The sequence below is a fragment of the Leguminivora glycinivorella genome, chromosome 9 (assembly GCF_023078275.1).
Source record: "Leguminivora glycinivorella isolate SPB_JAAS2020 chromosome 9, LegGlyc_1.1, whole genome shotgun sequence".
Lineage (NCBI taxonomy): Eukaryota > Metazoa > Arthropoda > Insecta > Lepidoptera > Tortricidae > Leguminivora > Leguminivora glycinivorella.
This window is the reverse complement of record NC_062979.1, coordinates 3716256-3739449: the sequence shown is the minus strand read 5'-3', so window position 1 is coordinate 3739449 and position 23194 is coordinate 3716256. Positions and strand designations below refer to the sequence as shown.

Sequence of the window (23194 nt, the reverse complement as noted above, 5' to 3'; positions counted from 1 at the left end):
GTGTTCTTTTGTTTTTGCAATTTGCAAATGTATGAAACATCGTAGTATGTTATCGGTAGTTTTATTTTTTTGTGAATACATGACATACTGTGTAAATATATTATTTTTGAAAGAGTTGCGTCTCCATTTAATAAAAATGTTGACATGGATTATTTTTTGCAATGGTTGCTTGCCATTAAATATGAAGATGCTTTAAATAATTTGCCTTATTATTATTTAAATATTTATAAAATGTAATGACATTTAGTTATAGATTCAATCATTTCAAAATACCTAATTTAAGTTTATTTTATTGCCTTTCCACGTAATATACAGTATACGTCCTTGCAATGTTTAATTTTAATTCTTTGTTATTATTTTGTTGAAAATGAGTAAAACTCATTCGCCCATCTCTTGCTTTATTTTAATTTATTGAAAAAGGTTAAGTTCTTTTAAGTAAATTCACTAGGGTTGTAATCGAAGGCAAACTAAGACAATTTTCGTGTTTTTCCTTATGTATAAAACAAATAAAAAAACTAAGTGTGATTTATAAGTATCCTTTATTGATAAGTTTATTTATGTGATGCATTCAAACATATTAATAGTTATTTGTTATACAAGGGGGCAAAGTTGTATTTTAACGCCGAGTGTGGAATTGAAAAACGAGCAAGTGAAAGGATTCTATAGTTGAACCACGAGCGAAGCGAGTGGTTTGAGAATAGAATCCTGAACTTGCGAGTTTTTTAACACACGAGAAGTAAAATACATTTGCACCCGAGTGTAACACAAAACTTTTCCCCTCACTAATAGCGAGGAAACTACAACGCAAAAAATGCGTTTATCACTGCTTCCAGTAGTTCCACAGGTGGTAAATCATCTTTATTACTAGATTTACCTACTTTTATCAATTTTAAAGCAGTTAATTTGACTTAATTCAAGGTCAAATTACTTTACCCACTAGTGGATAAAATGCGTTTTTACCCGCTGGTATTAAAGGACAAAACACGTGTTTCCGAGCTAGTGAGGGGAAAAATTATTTGATATGCATGTTCTAAATTAAATATACATACTGGCTATATTCGACATTTATAGAAAAGACTGACATTGATTATTGGTTCAACATTATCATACCTATATTTGTAACTAAATATACAGATATAAGTACAATAGATACTGTGAGTATACATATATTATTAAATTTTTCATATTGCTTCAAATTGGTTTTTTTATTCATTTAAAACCTTATTAGATTACGTAGGTAATTACGTAAACAAAAAAACATAATGCCTTCGTTTGATAGATCAGATGAAATCACTACTTAGTCAAAATAAAATGTCAAATTTTATTAACAATACAAGTTTGTCTCCTGTGTTACTAAACTTTTTTATCAACTTGCAATCACTATTGTAAACTATTTAGAACTAGACTACCTGACCGTTTAGCACAATTTGCCTTGTCGCGCACGTGTCCCCATCCATACATCATGCGCCACTTCAAGTATGGACTCGCGCACGACAAGACAAGTTGTGCTAGAGGGTCAGGACTCATAAAATGTCAGAATTTGTTAATTATTACTTATAATAAAAATTGTCTCCTGTGTTACCAGAAAAAAAAACATTTAAACGTTCTGACTTATACTACGCATCAAGGCAACCCAGGGCCTCCTCTTAAAACCGAGTCACCGCGTCCATGTAAATTAAAAGGTCCAAAATTGCTGTGCATTTGTTGATACACTGGCAACAAAACCTTTATCGGCCGAGCCGTAGGATTCACATCTATAACCCTAACTGGTGGCACATTGCCATTATCTAAAATGCCAAAATCGTACTTTTTAGTAACTTTGGTTTTCCTAACAACAGTTTGTTGGGTATTTGGGGGGAAGAAGATGTAGTGGAATTGGTTGAGCATTTGTTCAGATTGTTCCTTCGTTGTGTTCTGGTTTACAATCGACGAGTGGGAGATCTCGTTTAGCATTTTGTAGCATTTCGGTGATGATTTGCGGGCCGATAACGGGCATGTCTGAAAAATAAGGAAGGTCATTGTGTGATTTTGCCACGAACGCACGCAATTACCGAGGCGTCGTTGAGCTCTGACAATCTTACTTGGCTTCATTTTGATGTAGTTTATGAAAAAACGTTATCACCGAAAAAATTAAAGGAAAACACCACAGAACAGAATAACCCATTAGATCAAGGTAGCGTACGCGAGAACCCGCCCAGCGGGTTGTCCGGTATGTGAGCAAAGTTCACGAGCACTACAGTGGTGTCTTACTTAACACATTCGATAACCAGACAAAAAATGGCGCACTACGTCAGAAACCGGTTGTTATCTATAACCGCCCGCTTGTATAGCGAAAACCCGCCAAGCTGAGCAAAGTTCACGAGTGCCCACCAGGCGGGTTCTTGGTTGAGAAGGCTAAGCAGTTCACTATAAGTACCTTTATTATTTATTAAGAGCCCATATTGTCCCACTGTTGGGCAAAAGCCTCCCTCAAATTCCTCCACGCAGGGATCCCCTGAAGTCTCCCACCAGTCCTCTTCAAAGGCGTCAAGCTCGTCACGCCATCTCTGGCGAGGTCTACCGCGACTTTACAATTTTTGGTACCCAACGTGTGGCTATCTTGGCCCACAGGGCATCCGGCATCAGGCAGATGTGTGATAAGTACCTAACATACAATAAAAAATACGTACCATCAACATAGCATCAATCAAATTCAGCAACTTCTTAGGCGAGCTGCAATGGTTCCTATACATGGGCATACTGGTGAACACGCTGATATACGCGTCGTGTAAAGCCAGCCATTCAGTGTGGGTGCGTGTGAAGTCGTTTATGTTGGCCTTCATCTTGAAGTAGTCCATGAATTTGTATTTGTTTAGGGAACCCATTTTGGAGAGCAGGCAGGTTGTTGACTCTGTCAGTTTCTTGCACTGAAAATAAAATATTTTAATTACAAGTCGACGCCGCTATAATAGAGATTCCTTAGCGAAAAATCCTCATTAGAGGGGGAAACTAGTAGAAGCGCTGGTAGCCTAGCGGTAAGTACGTGTGACTTTCATTCCGGAGGTCGCGGATTCGAACATCGGCTCGCACCAATGAGTTTTTCGGAATTTATGTGCGAAATGTCATTTGATATTTGCCAGTCGCTTTTCGGTGAAGGAAAACATCGTGAGGAAACCGGAATAATTGCAATAAGGTCTAGTTTACCGTTCGAGTTGGAGGGTCAGATGGCAGTCGCTTTCGTAAAAACTAGTGCTTAGACCAAATCTTGGGATTAATTGTCAAAGCGGACCCCAGGCTCCCATGAGCCGTTGCAAATACCGGGATAACGCAAGGATGATGATGAGAGGGAGAAACTAGTCTAAATTATGGGCACAAACCGTTTGGGGGTCTTTTTTTGATAGTTTTTACATAATCGTAATTTATTTCATGTGTGTTTCAAGACAGAGATAATAAGAGTCATATTTACGTTATATCGATTGCCACTACGTTCAATCATAACGCGAAAAATAAATACAGAATCGTCCTTGTTCTCAACTTCTAGTCTCGGTGTCGTATTTTGAGAATGATCTCACCCCAAATATTAATTTCCAAACAGAATTGTAGTTTAAAATTCAGTGTTTCACTTTCGATCCGGCATCGGATCTACCTGACCCGATGCAGGTATGGTCGATCACACACACACACTGACATTTTATCCCACCAGGCGGCGCATGTGCAAGTGTCTAGGCATGTCACTGTCATTCATATGTGAGAGGGAGAAAAATATATCTTGTCGCTCTCACGTATGAAATTCTTTATCTGTGAAATGGACTAATAAGGTGGCGCCATCTGTCATAATATTTGAATGTGTCTCATTTCCTTAGCGAAGGTGTTAATTTAACAAGCCTTTAGAATACCTTACACACTCTGTAGTGCTATGTTTGATTGTTTTTTGAAAAGATTGGTGACAGTTTTTCTGAAAAGTGCCAGGATCGATTTTTGAATTTCGAAAGCACGAATTCGCTGTTCGAAGTCTGTGGAAAATGACGTAATGCTATTTTTGAAAAAGGACGGTTAGTAATTTTAAAACTAGTGGTAATGACCACTCGTTTTCGATTTTGTTAGTAGAATTTAAATCGCTAGTAGTGGACATATTATTGAACGAATTTCACGAAATCGAATAGCCGAGATTCAAAAATCGGTCCCCAGGAGTGGAATACTAATGGAGCTCACACCACACTCTTGCAGAACTGTGTCGTACTTGGTTAGCCGAGCGATGTCGCAGAATTGGATACCTTCCACACTCTGTTGTAGTACTTAAAAATATGTTTCATTGTTTTTTTTTTTAAATTGGTGATAGTTTTTTCTGAAAAGTGCCAGGTACATACCCCAGCCACAGGTTCATGTTTCTTCACGACAGGCACCACATGCGTGGAATACTCCAGACGACTGATGGAGCTCACGCCACACTCTTGTAGAACTGTGTCGTATTTGATTAGTCGAGGGATGTCGCAGAATTGGTGGCGGTTCTTCTGAAAACGAAGCTTTTATTAGATAAGTACTTCGAGCAGAAACGTATAATAGAAATCCATAATGCAATGGCACTTTTCACCAGTGTCGCTAACAAAAGCCATTTGTCATTTTTTACAGACAGATTGTGATAAAATTTGGGAACTTTGAAGAGGTCCATTGCTTCGTTTTAAATGCAGTTATTACAAAATCTCAATTTCACAATTTGAAACAAAAATTGTTAGGTATGAAAATTTTCATTGAGTTACTAAACAGTTGGCCTTCATAAGTCATAACTTAGGGGAAGGTTTTGTCGGGTATAAACTAAACAGCGTTCTTAAGAAAAGAAAAAGACTTGCCTTGTAGAATTTGTAGAGAACATTGAGAGTTTTTTTTTATTACAATAAATGTAGAGTTGTAGACCTTACCAAGCTAACGGAGGTTACGAAAGCTTTTACTAAGCCGCAATCTGGTAGAACGAAAAATAATTTTCATTTAAAATATCTGGATTAACTTACAAACAAGGCTTTGGATGAGCTGATCTGGCAGACAATATCGTTAGTTATAGTGCTTGAATGCTTGCAAGGGTCATTTTTCTTCACGGTAGGACAATTCTGTAAAATAAATTAAAATAAATGTTATATAAACGCAAAATGTTCTTCTCAATCAAATAAAAGAATTAAAGATTTATCTATTTACATCTATATATTTGATAACGATGGGTGTTTTAAAGTCAGATTGCTTAGCACACAAGTTTGTTGAAAACACAAAAATATTAAATGGACTTACCTCAGATAAAACGTCAAACGTGCAAGCCAGAACTTTGTTGATCTCACACTCAGCGTCATAATTCAATACGGGCCTAGTCAGACACTTGGTAACCACTCTAGCCTTAGCTTTAGACCATGATGGATGCTCCGAAGTCAGGTTGTTGAGCATCTTTGAGAAGGCGTCAATGTCGACGGTGCCTGAATCCGTGATGATGTTCAGTTTTCGGAATACGCATGTTTCTTGGACACACTGGAAAAATTAAACGGTTACGTCGGTTACATGTAACGAAGTTGTCATTGATAATATGTTCTTAATATGTACGCAGTGGAAATTAAACACAGTATGGGGCCGAATCGACCCGATGCTGGAAGCCAATGTAACGCAGTTAATTATTCACTATATATTCAGCTATGACCGATGTTGGAGGTACAAAGGTGTCTAAATTTGTTCTTTATCATGCAGAAACGTCTGCGAGCGATATAACATATTTTTAAGTGCCTAGTGCAGTTACGAGTACTGCAGTTAGGTGCCTATTGCCTAGTTATGAATAATCTTTTTAATTATGAGTAAACATAAACGGAAAGAATAAATAGCATGTCGACTTTACGATAGACTTTACTAGAGACACTTACAGACAACGGCAGAACTTTGACATCGAGCCTTGCTTTAGCCGTAGTGGTAGTCATCGGAACTTCTGTAGTGGTAACAGTTGTCGTATCTATGGTCAAGCGCGCCTCAGGGTCCCACTTTAGCCGGAAGTCGCACTCTGACCGCCATGATGGCCGGATGAAACCGGACATGTCGCAACAATCGAGTGGATCATCAGAAGACTGTAAGATAAAATCAATAAGTATATGTACTTTTTGAAAAGGACATAAATGCTCTTTAATATCTGTATTTTTTTTTTCAATTTCATCAAAGACGCATTTTATATTGCCTTATAACCATGTTACATTTTTATTCGCCTACGATTATCTCCTTGTTGATTGGTGAAGGTGAAGCTCTAGGCTAGCTATAAGCCTTGTATACACTTCTCTAAAACACACACATCACAGCTAACAAATCCCTATAACTTTTTTATAACTAAATATTACACAAATTGACTAACGTTATCATCATATAAAGCCCGACCAGAAATATATGACTACGCGCCAGGGTACGCTCACGAAACGAAACGCTCGTAGATATCTATCTCTATCGCTCGTGCGTATTGGCGCGACAGAGCCAGGGTAGTCTGGCGTTCGCGGCGTTTCGTTTTCGTTTCGCGTCGCAGAAATGCCATTCGGCTACGGCACCAGGTTGCGGAATTTCATTAAAGCTATTTTTTCATATTATACTGAACTGTCACTCCATATTAAACATGTAAAATCGAGTTAACTCAAGTAAAATTGTCGAAGGTCGCTCGACATGTTTCGCTCGTTATATTGTCACTCCATACATTAGAATAACCACAGACCTATCATTTCGCTTACGCTTAAAGACTGCTGAAGTGTGCAAAAGAGAAGCTGTCACGTATATGATCATCCTACAAGTGAAAAGAGGTAGACTACAAATGAAAAACCGTGACCATTTTTGATAGGCAGCGTCCGCTAGCGGCCTACTCACTAACTCAATTTAAGTTAACGGATTAATCGGACCTTTCAGTACAAATAGTTGTATTTAGAGGATACAGTGGGTGATTTCCGTTTAGATTAAACAGTTAGAAAAGCAAATTATTCATGTTATCATACATAATTTCTGAATTTAATACGCACAGTGACACTTGACATTGGTCCGGTTTTGGTCTGACTTTTGATATTCGACAGTTCTTTTTTGTCATCCTACTTCTATGAGAATCCTCCTGACAATAGTCATATATTTCTGGTTAGGCTTTCAATTTACTGGTACTTACATCATCACTAACTGGTAGAGGAGGTAGACTCACTACTCGAATTGAATCACCTGACTGTGTAGATTCCGTATCTGAAGACACTGATTCGGAATTCGGTTCCTAAAAAAATAAAAACCCTCTAACGGATAAAATTTAAATTAATAATACCTACCTATATAATATGTCTAACTAGCCGTGTTTTAGAATTTGAGAGTAGCAAGTTATAAATACCGCTAGTCGTCGATCATGTGATAACGTCTCCTGCGTTACTTATTTTTTAAAGGCAAATATAAAATAAGAGGGTACACTCTAAGTTGTTTTAAAAGCTTATTAAATTTGAAAGAAATCTATGGAAACTGATTATATCGCGTAAAATGAATGTACAATTCATCCCGACGTTTCGAACACTTTACAGCGTTCGTGGTCAACGGGTGACGGTTGACAACGGGTGTCACCCGTTGACCACGAACGCTGTAAAGTGTTCGAAACGTCGGGATGAATTGTAAATTGATTATACGCGATATAATCCGTTTCCATAGTTTTACTTCATGAGTAACTATTGCGGTAATCGAAGACAATCTTATTGAATTTATAAATATAAGTTTTTTAAAAAGTCTGTTCCATTTACGGCATTTAACAACATCCCAATAAACCTTACCCGCATTGGGTCGAATAAACCCGATGCTGAAGTGAACCCAATGCACAAGTAATCTTAAGTTCGTTAATTTCAAATGGCCGAAATATTGAAATATTAAAAAAAACACACATTTAATTCATATAATCACAATTATATTTACGTTAAATTACTAAAACTAAGAGGTAACAACGGTTATTTTTCAAAAAAATTCTTCCAAAAATTTAAAACATGACTTACAAAAATGATCATATTTCATACATAGTGTGTGTCCTTCTTCGCATTTAAGTGTACCATTTAATATTTTCTCCTAGTATAGGCCCTTCTCTGTAAAAGTTTCTTACCGGAGCTAGGGTGACCACGCGGACAGGACTGTGTCTGTGGTAATGCATGACGTGTGTGAACCCGCATTCAGTCAGTGTTGTATCGTTGAATAGTTCTGGCAGATCGCAGCATTTGGAGTTGAAGTACTGGAACAACGGAAGAAGAAAATAATTCACAATACTTATCTACAGTAAAAAAATATTGGGAGACATCTTTACACAGGTCGAACATTACCAACTAGGCCAGCGTGCGTAGCCAAATGCACAAACGCTCACGATAATAACGTTTTCATAACTATCTATCTCTGTCGCACTTCCGTATAGGAGTGACAGAGCTAGTCTGCGTTTCGATCGGCGTCAAGCGTCAATGATTGTCATTCGTCTAGATCTAGGTCCTCTGGTCGGTCGTCAAGTGCAACAAATATGCAATCAAAACATTGGCAAGCGGTCGATGTCATTGAACTAAAAGTTTATTCATTCAACTAAAGACAAAACAAAAGGAAACGTCATCTCTGCTATCCAATATCTATGTTTTAGTACGAGACAATAACAAAATAAGTAAATAGACTGAAAACATACTAAGTACAACTTTAATTAGTTAACTTACCTTCTAATTAACACAAGTCAAATTATAATCTATTGAAAATATTTCAACTTATGCTATCTTAAAGTAGTCACACCACTATATGAAAGAAAAAGTGACCAAGGCCTCTAGTGCCTGAGGCTGGAATCGAACCAGCGTACTCTGCAATCGCGGCAGATGCCTGTTTATCTGCTCGGCCACCCAGGTCACAGTTGCTGAGCTCGAAATTATCTCTCATATGAGTAATCTATACAAGGACTCGTAGCGCCCTCTGGCCATCCCTAGGGCATAACGGTATGGTTCTTGCCCCCCATGTGAACCAATCCCAGGTTGGTTTCAACACATTGCAACGATTGCAGAGTACGCTGGTTCGATTCCAGCCTCAGGCACTAGAGGCCTTGGTCACTTTTTCTTTCATATGTGCAATTTATTTCGGTTTTAATTAACTTACCTTTTTGGGCTTACTTACATATTTCATAAACCATGGCGGGCGTTGCTCATATGATAAATTCGCTTCTAAGTTCTCATACAAGCTGAAATGAAATATCAATGATAGTATTGATGGTGTTGTCCAATTATTATTACTTATATGTTATGAAGACTATAGATATCTAGTAACTAGGTAATTGAGACTTAATAGCTACTTATTCATACCAGAAACGAATTTAATAAATTTATAAAAGAAGTGCAATAGCCAAGTTGATATAACGTTCAATCGATCTTACCCTTGCGAAAACATGTACTTGAAGCCGGCAAGTGATGAAACGTTTGAGCAGCCGTCATTTTTTCTCCAATAGGCATTTGGACAGTTCTGTAAAAATATATTAAATAATGAGATCGCTATGTCCGTCAATTAAAAAGGTACACAGATTTAAAAAAAAAACTGACTATGAAGTTTCACAAAAGTTTGCAGGGAATGTAATAATTTTAATTTCCCCCGGTGTCAGCCTTAACATGTCATTAAAGTGTTCAAAGGGACTATGGAAAGGCTTCGATTGCGCCCAGGCAAAAGTCCCGAACAGCATGTTCCGTAATCAGACACATAAATTAATTTATATCAAATACTTTATAATTATAATACACATTTACAACATTATCTCTGTTTTGTTTGACAAAGGTTGATGATTAATCAATATCATACCTCAACCAACTTTTCCACAGTGCATTGTAAGAGAGCTTGCCCTGGGCAGGTGTTTGTGTACCGACGAGTGCGGTTAACATAGCAACCTTCTAGGGTGGGCTCGACCGCGCCGTGCCATGCTTCGGGTAATATTCCTGTGAAACCATGACTATTGTTAAGTCTTGTATAGGTATAATAACATTCAAAATTCAAAATTCAAACATTCAAAATGACTTGATATGCTGTAAGTGCTGTAACTGTAACCCAGTGGTGGGCAAACATTCATGGGGGCATTTTTTTTTCTAAGTCCAACGCTCCACTTTCGTCCGTTTTATTTTAGGTATGAATATCAGTGTCATTGACATTAGGTACCTACACAGATATTTCGTACTGCCAAAGTTTGTTTTGAAATCAGCTTTTACACGCGCAACGATAAGTACTGATAAGAACTACGCTACTCTTCTATGATATTTTTTTCTGCCCTCCGGTCGGAAAGCGTGAAACAGGGCGCTGCGCTAAACGAAGTTATAGCTTCCTGGCTCCGTCAATCAGAAACATAGTATACACACCTTGGCCAGGAAATAAGAAAGGCTCTGATAACATGTTTGTTGACCACGACTCCGCCTTGGTCGACAATTATTATATGATCTGAGACACTTCTTAGGTACTTTACTGACCTGGGTACGTAATCTATTAAGTATACCATGCTTTCAGTATACCAAGTTTCTTGCCGGTCCCATAATGGATAGCCTCCTCCAACTGAGGGGGGACTGAAATCTTCTCAAGGCTGAGGCGTAGATTTAGAGCCTGCTTTATTTATTAAATGCAAAATATGGAGAAGTGTATCACGTTTCTCCAGAAACTTCCTGCCCCGCACAGCTAAACTGTGGAATGAATTGTCGCCTGCGGTATTTCCGGACCGATACGACCTTCAAATTTTCAAGAAAAGAGCGTACACTACACCCATCTTAAAGGCCGGCAACGCACCTCCAACACCTCTGGTGTTTCAGGTGTCCATGGGCGGCGGTGATCGCTTACCATCAGGCGACCTGTCTGCTCGTTTGCCTCCTATCCCATAAAAAAAAAATCATCTTGGGGCGAATGAATGGTAAACGCGCTTGGCGTGGGGCTCGTAAGAGATGGACAAACTGTGTGAAGAAGTCGACTGGCGGCAGCCTATACCGTGCAGTCCACATGGCTTATGACCGCGTTCAGTGGAGACACGCTACTTGTAGTCGCGATCCTCAGCATTGAGGGAACGAGGAAGAAGAAGATTTATTAAATTGGATTGGACGTTCATAAGCGCATTGTAATTTGTAATATGCCTAGTACTTGAAAAATATATTTTTTTTATCTTTTTTTTTAGTCACATACCTTTCAGAACTTGGCGGTATTGGTCTCGCGGCGGCAGGGAATCGTTTAGGCCAAGTTTGTTGTTGATGCACGTCCATTCTCGACACTAGAAAAATATTACTAGAGACATCTAGCGTCTCGCGAGCATAGCGTCGCGCCAATTGTATGGCAAAGCCTGACGCCGCATCGGCGCGACGTCTTTTTCCATACAGTTGGCCCGACACTACGCTCACGAGACGCTAGATGTGGGATGTAGAATAAATAAACATTAGGTTTTCACTCCATATTTGAGTTTTCATATTTACTAAGACCTAAGCATTAAGAAAGAAAGCGGGCGCGGCTGCAGAGGCTGCAGAGACGAATAAAAGACGTAAATACGGAGGTCTCGACGCCAATTACAACTTTGTTGCTTTTGGCGTCGAGACCCTCGGTCCGTGGGGTCCGGGCGCCCAGATTTTATACAGGGACTTGGCGAAGCGGCTGACTGAGACTACGGGGGACAAAAGAGCTGGCAGCTTCCTCGCTCAACGTATAAGTATTGCGATTCAGCGAGGAAATGCTGCCAGCATCTTGGGCACTATGCCTCAGGGGCCCTCTTTAGACTTAGATTTTTAGTTTTATTATTATTCTTTTTTATTTCCTAGTTTATAATATTTATTGTACCAAATTTTTATTTAAGTGTTATAAATAAATGAATTTCACAAGCATTAAGTAGGTATGTACATAGACAATAATACGCTATGGAAGGTATAGTAAAAATGTATACGTCTTGCTAAGTTTCATCTAAAATTCGCTGTACCTAAGCACAAACTTAATATCACAACTTGTTTACCAATACATGCCTACGATTAAACACGTTTTTTGTTATCTTGGTATAACGAGGTACCTAATCAATACACACATATTTTTCAATAACCGTGACTATTTGAAATTAACAAATACTTCTCGAGTCAAGGGATATGTTAAAGAATTTGTAATTAAATTTGAAGAAAGGATCAATTAGGTATAAGTGCAAGTTATCGCACTTTTAGTCCAAAATATTATATCGGGCCGATTCAGCCCGATACAAGTCAATCAAGCTACAACGAAAGTGTTAATTTTATAGTGTTTAGGTACTTAACAAAAAATAACTTACCAATCGTGCATGTTTCATGTAAGATTTCCCGAAATCATCGCTGAAGGCCTTGAAACAATTAATTTACGATTAATTAAGATAACCTTAAAAATAACATGACGCAAGAAATCATACGAATCACAAACTCTCTTTTGTCTCATCACTTAAAAAAACACTTTTCATTCGACCCGCCAAAATGTACAGAAAATGGCGCGCTCTTTTTTTATGATTACTGCCATTTACAAACAGCCAGCAATATTTAAAATGCGAAAATAGATTACCGTGTGTAAAACAAATAATAATAACAGTATTTTCATATCCGTGACACTATTGGAACGTCGTAGAACAAACTGACAGATAAAGGTGGCCTCAGTCCCGATGTAGGGTCACAAGTTCGACGATAACTTTATTTTTCGCGTTTAATCGTTGAAACAGAGGCTGTCTAAGAATGGACAATACGCTTTGTTATTATCAGAGAATCATTGTTACTTGTTAACTATTAACATTATTATTATAGTTCGTAACTTATCATTGTTATACATGCGGATTCCAACCAGTTCCTAAATATAGTTTTTTTTTTTTTAATAATAGGAGGAGGAGATAAAACGAGAAAATGGATCGCCTTACAGGGCCAATTGCACCAACGAAAATGGAGGGTTAACCCACCATTTTATATGGAATTTGACAGATGACAGCCCACTAACCCTGAGTTAAGTGGTTGGTGTTGGCGCAAAGGGGGCCTTATACCTAGTAGCCATTACTGCCGAAGTGCGTCACGGCAGTTTCTGCTCTTTCCTTGAAAGTGTTTTCAAAACACTCGACAAATAGGTACAGGTCTGTATCTAAAATAATGTAAACCAAATCTACCCTCGAAAAGCTCCTTAAACCAGTTGAGGGTAGATCGAAACATAACACGACCAAATAAAGAGGTTATAAAAGCCGGTTGCTGAGTGACAGATAAGCTTGATCTTTGTATTTGGGTGGTTAACTGACAAAATGTAGCAACTACCCAAATTTACAAATTATTTATTTGTTTACGTTGTTTGAAAAGCCTAAAAAAGTACAGTTTATATGACGTATATCGTCGTGTATTATTACTTATTACAAGTAGGGACCTAAAAAAAACATGCCGCAACTAACTGTGGCTTACAATACAAGGCACAGTATAATAAAGAGTACTATAGTACAGTATGGCCACTCCCGCCCCCCGCTGAAAGTGCCGCCCATCCCCTCTCGGTTAGCGCCTGTCAAAAACGCAAACAGTCGACCTGTCATATCTCACTCATACAAGCATGGTACGCGTACCTACACGAGCTTAGAATGTGTGCTAGGAACGCGCCTCTTTCATATATTTGATCGCCGTGTCCGAGATGTGCTTAAGGGCCCTTTAGCTTTGAAATTTTTGTTGGAATTTCAGATGGAAAGGACTTTTCTATCCTCCTGTCGAAAAATGTAAAATTTCACGCCGTTGCGCTAAACGAAGTTACGGCTTTCCCCCTCCGTCGAACAGTAAAATAAGTAGTAGTAATACACACCTTGGCCAGGAAATGAGAAAACCACAGATCACATGTTTGTTGACCTCCGCTCTGCCTGGGCCGACTACATGTGATCTGCACCGATACTACCGATATGGTCGCGCGATAAACGATAAAACATCAGGTCATCCCTATCGCACTTACAAATAGTGCGAAAGGGACGACCTTATTTGTATCATTTGTGTCGCTTAACTTCAAACCTGGGTAAATCCATTCTGCTTTTAGGTTGAATGTATAAAAAATATAATATGATCTGAAAGAGAATCATCCTTATAGCAGAATGGATTTACCCAGTTTTGAAGTTAAGCGTTAAGCGACACATTTATCGCGTGACCATGATTGCCTGCCTGAGACATTGAGTGTGCACGGGAAAACGTCCCACTTTGTCGATTGCTACCTAAGCCGCTTTGTCAGTTTATTCATATAAAGATATCTACAAGTAAATCTCGCCCTAATGGTAACCGACAAAGTGGGACGTTTTACTAAACACACTCACATTATTTATTTTCTTACTTTACTAAGTTAGATATGTATAAAATCTACTATTACACTTGAAACGAGGATAAAGCTAGGAACATACTACGCGGACGTCCGCGGTCGCGCGACCGCGACCGCGACCGATCAGTGTGCACGGCACGGTCTTCGGGACGTGGCTTCGGCTGACCAAAACATCCAGCGAGCCAGATTTCGATCGGACGTCCGTGTATATTAAGTGTTAAGTGTATATTCATTGTCTAGGTCCGCGTCCGCGACGGCGGACGTCCGCGTAGTATGTTCCTAGCTTCAGAAGCCAAAACCACAGAATATACACGGTGTAACATTAGGAAACCGAATAATTTTAACAGCGTATTCCTCATTATATTAGACTACTTTCAGAGTTACAAGCATTTAAAAAAAATACTAATTACTTATTATTTCTCAGAACAAACCGCTATGTTGATGGCGATGATGCCGTTATCTGACATAATCTAACTATCCTCGTAGATAGATATAAAAAAAACTAACTAGTGACTCATTGCAAAAAACTATTTTTTAGGAAATAAAATAATAAATAAATATTAGGGACACCTTACACAGATCAACTTAGCTCCAAACTAAGCAAAGCTTGTACTATGGGTGCTAAGCGACGATATACATACTTAAATAGATAAATACATACTTATATACATACATAGAAAACATCCATGACTCAGGAACAAATATCTGTGCTCATCACACAAATAAATACCCTTACCGGGATTCGAACCCAGGACCGCGGCTCAGCAGGCAGTCACTACCGACTGAGCCAGACCGGTCGTCAAAAAAATTGTATATTTTTAATTTAAGTGCCAGTTTTACGAATAACATTTACATTTTATGTGAAAATGCATCCACAAAAAAATTTTTTGGCGAAATTTGCTTTCTGACGTCATATAACATTTTATCTTTATTTTGCCTTCAGAAATGCGTAGTTAAAATCTTTCGGTTTCCTCATGTTACACCGTGTATTTATTGTGAACAAAGACAAACAACCTCTCTCCATAGATTTTACGGATAGTCTATTAATGTTTTTTTTTTTTTTATTAGGGTTCCGTACTCAACTAGGAATCCTTAGTTTCGCCATGTCTGTCTGACCGTCCGTCCGCAGATAATTACAGTGACCGTTATTTTAAAAAAATCAGGTTTTTGTCAAAATACACTCTTGATTGCTAACCCCTTCGCTAGGGCAATTAGTTAACAACGCATAACCATACCTGCATCGGGGCGTATAGATCCGATGCCGGAGCAAACGTGTTAAATGTACAGTAAACCAATTTGAATCATAGGCCACTCTAGAACCCTGTCTTATTGATTCCGTGCATTATTGGCCATAGAAGTCACTTTTGACGTTGACTGTGAAAAGCTTCTACAGTGGCCTAAAATTCAAATTGGGTGAGTGTACGAACGCCACTGCGCGTCAATGTGAACCATATTGAAACACACTAAACATGAAAGTCTTAGCAAGTTCTCTGTCCAGTGTCCCCACACAAACATCACCGTATGTGCGTTTTCACATTATCCGATCCGATATCGGATGTAGGACCGACTGATATCCCATATTATGTAAGCCGCCATCTTTGATTTTTGCCTTTAAAATCCTTCCTACATCCGATAACGGATGATAATGTGAAAACGTAGTTGGGTGCAAAGAGCATTGAATCACTACGTGTTGGGTGTTTTCCAAAATAAATCTCGAATATCGAATTTCACCACATCTGGACTAGACGTGTTTGGATCACGAGCTGATTCGATCCCGACGATCAAAAATGTGTCCCAAAATTTCCATACAAAATCGCGACGTAAAAGGAAAAAAAAATTAGGACACATTTTTTTATCGTCAGGATCGAATCAACTCTTGATTCTGAGAAGAATGAGCCCAAACACGTCCAGATCTGGTGAAATTCGATATTCGAGATTTATTTTTTGGTCCCCCCACAAACGTCGCGTCGGGCCAACTGTATGGGCAAAGCCTGACGCTGCGTCTCGCGTCGACGCGACGTCTTTTTCCATACGACGCGACGCTCGCGAGACGCTAGATGTGGGGGGACCCTTAGTCTTATTACAACGCCGTAAGGTTCACAACACAATACAGGGACTGAACATGTTAGGCGGTCAAAGGCAAGAAATTTAAAAAATACAAATTATTCGTAACTTAATTTATTGGACATCTCCATAAATAAACTAATTTACATTAGTACTACTTACACAAAACAAGCAAAACCAAAATGTCAGATTCGAGAAAATCCCGATACTGTGTTACGGTAAAAAATGACCATACAAAATGTAAGAATAAGAAATATTTTCCCCATACGTAACTACGTTATAGAACTAGCAGTAAGATTCGTTGGATATTGGATACCATTTGATATCTCAAGACCAAACAACCAGGAATAAATAAATGATAAATACCGGGCTTACACTCGTAAAGTGTTGACGTGTAGCGAACTCTTGTGGATGTCAGCTGCCGCTCCGTTGGTGGCTTAAGGAATGGCAGTTACTCAAGGCTTTTCAGGGTTTCGTACCTCAAAATGGGAAAACGGAACCCTCACAGGATCACTCGTGCGTCTGTCTCACAGACAATATTCTCTGAAACTACTAACCGATTAACTTGAAATTTGGTAGGTACACATTTTTATTCTTTATACATATTATAATTTAGTACTGGTTATATAACTAAGTTATATATGGGGAACAAAATGAAATAAAGGGAATCCCACTTATATAACACTTGTATATTATGCCAGATGTCAGCATTGTCAGACCATAATTGCCAATTCACGGAAAATTGGTCGTGACTACAAATTCTATATGGTTTGTTCTCGCCAGCAAGACGAGGATTTTAAGAGTAGACATATTATTGTTACTGTAACTAAGTACAAAATACACATTGGTGGTCTTATTGACATTTTATTGTTCTAAATCCATTACTGAAATGGCAATTATGAGTTTATCAAGTTTTCTGTTAAAATGCTCAAAATTACAATGCAATTTAGTCACCGAACTATAACTATTTTTTCTTTATTTTTAGGCTAAACCCGTAAAATGGCAGTTAACAGTTATATTGATAATATTTTACAATAATTTGATGTTATTCTTTTGGTTTCAAAATGCACTTTTGAGAATCCCTTTTAAACACTTTTATTCCAAAAACCCTCTGTAAAATGAGGCTGTATTCGTGATTATCATTTCGGCCACTTATTTATGGTTCGTAGTTCAGATATTTCACAAAATTAAGTCAAAAATCACAGATTACATCATTTGTTAGAAAACATTAAGGGCTGATGACAAAATAGATAAATGCAGGATGACTGCGGCATTCTTAAAAAAGGTCCCTTAGCAATAGGTTGCTCATGTAGAACCTCTTTAAATAACCAATATAACTCATTACACTAATTTAATTTTGATAGTATGTGGTATTGCATAATAATTTATGAAAGTATATAAAATAGGTACAGAACTTGTACAATTTAGTAACCTGCATGGAAGCAATACATTGAATGAATCAATTATTTTGATCAACAAAATACATAACACACAATATAAACTTGAGGGTTGCCAACACTGGCTGACAAATCTGTGTTATTTTAATATATTCGTATAAGTAGTAATATATACCATAGACAAACAAAAATATAAGTACCCTCAAGTTTTTTCCCAGCAACAGATATTTAAATTTTTGAACATCAAATTAAAGTGCTAGTTTGTATACACGTATAATAATTATTATGATTCAAATGTCGATTTTACGCGTAGTAAGCGTTTTTTAAAATGCTCTGCATTCATCAACTGAAATCCCTTATTAAAATTGGACCTGTAACAAAGAAAATAAATATTACTTTAGAGTTGACCAAACAAATAACAAATTAGTATAAAGTTGGATTGATAAGTTTGATTAGACTAAACAAGACTTAACATAGGAAAGACTTGACGTATTGACCATATGTGAGTGTGTTTAGTAAAGCGTTCCACTTTGTCGGTTACCATTAAGGCGAGATTTATTTGTATCTTTATATGAATAAACTGTCAAAGTGGCTTTACAGCAATCGACAAAGTGGGACGTTTTTCCGTGCACATGCACTTATAATGGACTTCTGCTTTGAATCAATTCAAATGATAATATTTCCATTAACTTTGTACTACATAACAATACCAATCTACTACAGTTTAAACTCCTATCAATGGCACTCAAAAAAGCAAAAACTAAACTCCTTTTACCTACTTAAATATCGAAAAGACAATGTTTTGAACCCACATATTATCTCACAAAAATGATAAATAATAATCCTTATGCCCTGACTAGGATTTTCGGATAGACTTCCTCATAGTATAAAAAAGATTTCTGTGTGATTACAGTTTTTCTTCGGTGGAATAAAAATTAAATAAATATGTGACATCCCACAATTAAGAAAAATGGTAATTCGCCGTAGCATTAATGATGTTTCTATCCTTAAGGTAACTTTTCCCATGAAATGACATATAATTTTGAACACATATGTACCCTAGAAATTTGTAATGAGTTGTTTACAATAATATGTACACACCTAATTTTCCTAATAATCTTCCTTGTGATCACAGGAAGGCGCCAAAGCCGAAAGCGCGCTTGATGCTCTCAAAGTAGTATCTCCTCCAGTTCTCGCGCGTCTGGTCTACCTCAGCCGCTGGGACTAAGTCCTGCTTTACTGTTACTAGTGTGTGGTCGTCCTGAAATTAAAATGAGCAAAGTTAGACTCAATCACTTTTTTTTTGTCATGCTATGAATTTACGAAGGAATCTAATAAAGAAATAGTAGGAATTAAAATAATCTGAAGATGAATATTACTGGTAGGTATTGACTATTAAAGTATCAAAGGGGTGAATCAACTTTTTCTTGCCTGTTATTGCCATGGTTACGGTCCCCTGTGTCACACTGGCTTTTTGCAAAATTATGCTACTGAAATTATGCAAGCATGCATGTAGTCCATGTTTGTAGGTGGCACTTTAAGGAAAGGGCTTGTTAACACCAGAAAAATGCATGTTTGCATGGTTTAAGTAGCATAATTTTGCATAAAACCAGCGTGACTCAGGGGATAATAACCATGGCAATAACATGCAAGAATAAGTTTATTCACCCAAAGTACAGATTTGGCATTTTAAAACTTTCAGTGAGACAAACAGCTTTATTAACCTCTCTGGATCCACATTTGTAGGTATTCAACTATAATTTAAAATTAATTAGAATTCAATACTTGCTGCAGGTATCCACCATTTTGACGTTCATATGCGCATTGTGATATGCCTACCTACTTGGAAAATAAATATTTCATTTCATTCCACGTTCCAGCATACGAGAGGTTAACTTGCAACTAACATTACTTTGTATAAGGTCTTCTGACCAGATACCGCTGGGAACATGTTAAAGCAGCTACAAGTTTTTATACATTCAGTTCCAAAGGCATTTTTTTATGATAATAATTAGAGATGGGCCGAATATTCGGTAAATATTCGGTATTCGGCATATTCGGCAAGTTTTTCAATGTTCGTATTCGGCCGAATAATTCGGTTGCTTTGCCGAATATTTACCGAATAAACAAAGTAAAAAAATAATGAAGATCTTACGTATTCCTTTGGATAATAAGCTCCTATTTTAGTAGCTTTCTAAGGAACTACTAGAAAGAGATAATTGCCTAAGATGCGTCAAAATACAAAGTTGGAAAAACCGTAGTTTAAGAGTTGAGAAGAGTTTAGAGTTGTTTAACTAAGTTTTAGTTAAATTCACTAAATTTTAATAGTATTTCTTAACATCCGCTTTCTAAATATGACGTAACCGAATATTCGGCCGTATGTTCGGTTCGGTAAGAGCTGAACCGAATGTTCGACCGAATATTCGTATTCGGCAAAGTCCATATTCGGCCCATCTCTAATAATAATCACTCATTTAGTCTCTGAACAGATTCAATAAATTATTTATATAGGTAGGCAATAATTATCAAAACAACTATTGAAAACCACACACAATCTATTATGAGGTTAAATTTTACAGTCAGTAAGATAAACTGTACAAAACACAACAGTACAACTAGAACTGTACGAAAGCCCATATATAAACTAAGCATTATTTACAACATCTCACCTTCTCATCAATATTGATGGTGACCTCCGAGAAATGCTGATCAGGCCACTGTTTGTATCTCCAATACTGCGTGATCTTCTTCCCCGGCACTAACTCCCTGAACTCCCCCGTAATGTTTCCCCCGAACAGTGCAAACTTCCCCCCCTTTTCCACTTCCATCTTCACATGGCCCTGTGTAAATGCTGTCACCATTTCTATTCTAGTCAACGCATCGTAGAACTCTTGCCCTCTGCATTGGAATTTCTCTGAAAGTTCTAGACTCTTAGTGTCCAATTTGCAACCGATTTCTTTCTTAGGAACGATTATAGGTTCCATGTTGATCTTCTTATTGAAACCGCTGGTGATTGTTGAGACATTGTCGGGTTTAACGGAGGATTCTCCTTTCTTTGGGAGGATGAGGCCTTTTGAGAACTCCTCTTTGAGGCTCCGGATGTACTCTTCGAGTTGTTTCCGGATTTCTTTCTTGCCGACATTGTGCATGAATGCTTTTACTCGTTGGGCTTCCTCTCCGCTGCCTTTGATTGTGACAGTCATCTGGAATTTATAAGAAGATTCTATTTAGTGATATATCTAGGGGCCAGAAAAAACCCCGAATGAAATGGGAGAACGAACTGAAGCTTACAGTGGGCTCGAAGTGGAGAAGAGTGGCCCAGGATAGACATCAATGGAAAGAGCTAGAGGAGGCCTTTGCCAAGCGGCACACTGAACTAAGAGACATTCTCTAACTCAGAAAAAAGGGGCTTAATAGATAGATAGATAGATAGATTTAGTGACATATATGGAGTTTGGTCAAATTGAACTTGGTTTCATTACCAAAATGGTAACCTAATATTATTCGTAATAAGTTCTTGACAGTCAAACATTACAGCCTTAGATGGTATTGAAAGCAGAAAATATTGCTTACGAAAAAGCAAAGCTTCAAATTCTGGTCAGGATCCTTATGTCTATGTCTGTGTTTACACAGACAACAAATTAAAATTTTTTTTGTTCTTCAGAAAAAAATCTTAAATATTTACAAAGACAATGTTTTTCCCGGCTTGTAATCATTTTGAAAGATCTGTCCTTGACAATATCATATTCCTTATTGTTTCAAGTAATTCTCTAAGATTAAATTACATGAACTAGTGTAACCGAAAATTCAGCTCAAGGTAGATGGTTGTATTGAATGTCTACATAGAAAAAAACATTGTGTTTTTTTTTATAACAGAGAGGATTAAATCATAAGAATAGAACCTTGAGTATTGATGTTCCCATTTACCAAAATTTTATACATAAGTTTACATTATCTTAGAACAAATTAAATTATTCTCATTTGAAAATATTTTAATTTGTATTTTTAAGTAGTCCTTGGTCACTTTTTCTTTGTATATGACATTTATTTAAAGTTTACATTATGTTAGAAATTACTTGCAATTAAATTATTTCTATCTTCAAATGTTCTACTTTTCTAGGTTATGTCACATAAAGGACACTCACACCAATACAATTTCTAGTAATCAGAATTCCAAATTCAAAATACTCACATCCACTTCGCTAACGTCGTTTTCCTCCGACAGGTTGGGAATATGCACTTCTCCCTTGGTCACCTCACTACCTCCTGAGATGCGGCCTTCCCACTTCAACTTAATGTCCCACTCATAAAAGAAAATCAGCTTTCCTTTCCTATTATTCGCAGATGCCTCTCCGTCAATCTTCTCCATCTCAGTAATCTTACAATCTACACCATTTTGGGCTATTTTTAAATTGTTCAGCAACTCTTTTAGGCGTTCCTTCGACCACGGTCCAGCGTTCTTTTCCGTCCAATGCCAGTTGTTCACGTTTGTGGCGTCAGGCCGTTCCTCCACGATCCATCGAGGGTCTCCTTCGCCCCATTTAGCCATGATCGCACTCTAAGTACTGAGTATTTTATTCACACGTTCTATTGAACAACGTCCCTGTCGTAATAAACGTCAAGTTGTCGCAGCTGATGCTTCAATAGCTTTTCACGATACTAAAACACCACACGCGTGTATCACAAGGTCAAACTCGAGAGATCACAGTCAAGATTTGCAAGTTTAATTCGACCGAGCGTTTCTTAGCAGCGATAGAAATCGTAAATTCATAGCATGACAATTCGAGAAACGTCGTCCTTTCCTTTCATGCGGCTTATAAACTGACAGTTACGGTGTTGCAGCATTTATATTTCAAATATCGGAGAAATTTTAATGAAAACATGTAATGTATATTACAATGTTCTTTTTGACGTGATAACGTCTAATAACTCGTTACTACGGGCAGCATGCACGAAAAAGATGACGTCATTGTCCCGTTCCTCAAGGCCACCAAGCAAGAGCAAGTTTAGTGGTTTGTGTATGGACCATTTTAGGACTTAGAAAATGTTTAATTTAAAAACATGAAAGATTGCATTAAAATAAGCATCTTTTATAGAATGAAGTTGTTTGAAAAACCTACTTATTTAGGAGTTAGAGCAGTACGAAGTTGCGAATTTTCCCATAGTATTTACTAAGGCGCCAGAGACTTAATAAATTTACGATGATTTTTTTTACCAATATAGCCTATGTTAATATTGATAAATCATATAGAACACGTTTAAATAAGGATGTTTTGTTATATAAACTTTTTCTTTTCTATTCATATTTACTGAGATATTAGGGTTCTAAGATTAGTAAATGGCACTAGCACTTTAATAAAATTAACGCGTGTCTCGCAAACGGTCTAGGATACAAAATGACGACTTTTATATAGGTATAGGTTAGGTTCGTTAGGTATCTTCAAACGGCCGAAGGCTCCTATTCT

At 37.5% G+C, this 23194-nt stretch overlaps 2 protein-coding genes across 4 annotated transcripts; both read right to left on the bottom strand.

Moving 5' to 3' along the window:
* Positions 1-1023: 1023 nt before the first annotated feature.
* Positions 1024-12648, bottom strand: LOC125229450. Of its 3 annotated transcripts, none has more exons than XM_048134291.1 (14): positions 12517-12648; positions 12257-12304; positions 11143-11227; positions 9790-9923; positions 9374-9459; positions 9100-9181; positions 8087-8212; positions 7130-7228; positions 5871-6068; positions 5257-5487; positions 4986-5081; positions 4347-4487; positions 2670-2906; positions 1024-1998 (listed from the first exon to the last, which is right to left on the bottom strand). In XM_048134291.1, exons 1-14 carry the CDS (start codon positions 12550-12552, stop codon positions 1624-1626), a joined length of 1974 nt encoding a protein of 657 aa, XP_047990248.1. In that variant the 5' UTR covers positions 12553-12648; the 3' UTR covers positions 1024-1623. The 3 variants fall into 3 exon arrangements, with proteins under 3 accessions (XP_047990248.1, XP_047990247.1, XP_047990249.1); XM_048134290.1 differs by having other exon boundaries at positions 1025-1998; positions 4347-4490; positions 12517-12645; XM_048134292.1 differs by having other exon boundaries at positions 1025-1998; positions 4347-4490; positions 9118-9181; positions 12517-12643.
* A 3782-nt stretch (positions 12649-16430) lies between these two features.
* On the bottom strand, positions 16431-22551 carry LOC125229477 (activator of 90 kDa heat shock protein ATPase homolog 1). The gene is made up of 4 exons (XM_048134325.1): positions 21922-22551; positions 20399-20932; positions 18831-18990; positions 16431-18100 (listed from the first exon to the last, which is right to left on the bottom strand). The coding sequence occupies exons 1-3, from the start codon at positions 22276-22278 to the stop codon at positions 18859-18861; spliced, it is 1023 nt and encodes a 340-aa protein (XP_047990282.1). The 5' UTR covers positions 22279-22551; the 3' UTR covers positions 16431-18100; positions 18831-18858.
* Positions 22552-23194: the final 643 nt, after the last annotated feature.

What these genes read in the sequence shown, in the direction of transcription:
- LOC125229450 (XM_048134290.1), bottom strand. Translation starts at nt 12,552, where the DNA reads ATGAAAATACTGTTATTATTATTTGTTTTACACACG. An exon ending in TATTATTTGTTTTACACACG is followed by an intron (nt 12,305 to 12,516) that starts GTAATCTATTTT and finishes AATTGTTTCAAG; the next exon opens with GCCTTCAGCGATGATTTCGG. An exon ending in GCGTGGTCACCCTAGCTCCG is followed by an intron (nt 7,229 to 8,086) that starts GTAAGAAACTTT and finishes TTATTTTTTTAG; the next exon opens with GAACCGAATTCCGAATCAGT.
- LOC125229477 (XM_048134325.1), bottom strand. Translation starts at nt 22,278, where the DNA reads ATGGCTAAATGGGGCGAAGGAGACCCTCGATGGATCGTGGAGGAACGG. An exon ending in ACGACGTTAGCGAAGTGGAT is followed by an intron (nt 20,933 to 21,921) that starts GTGAGTATTTTG and finishes TATAAATTCCAG; the next exon opens with ATGACTGTCACAATCAAAGG. An exon ending in CCATCAATATTGATGAGAAG is followed by an intron (nt 18,991 to 20,398) that starts GTGAGATGTTGT and finishes TTTTAATTTCAG; the next exon opens with GACGACCACACACTAGTAAC.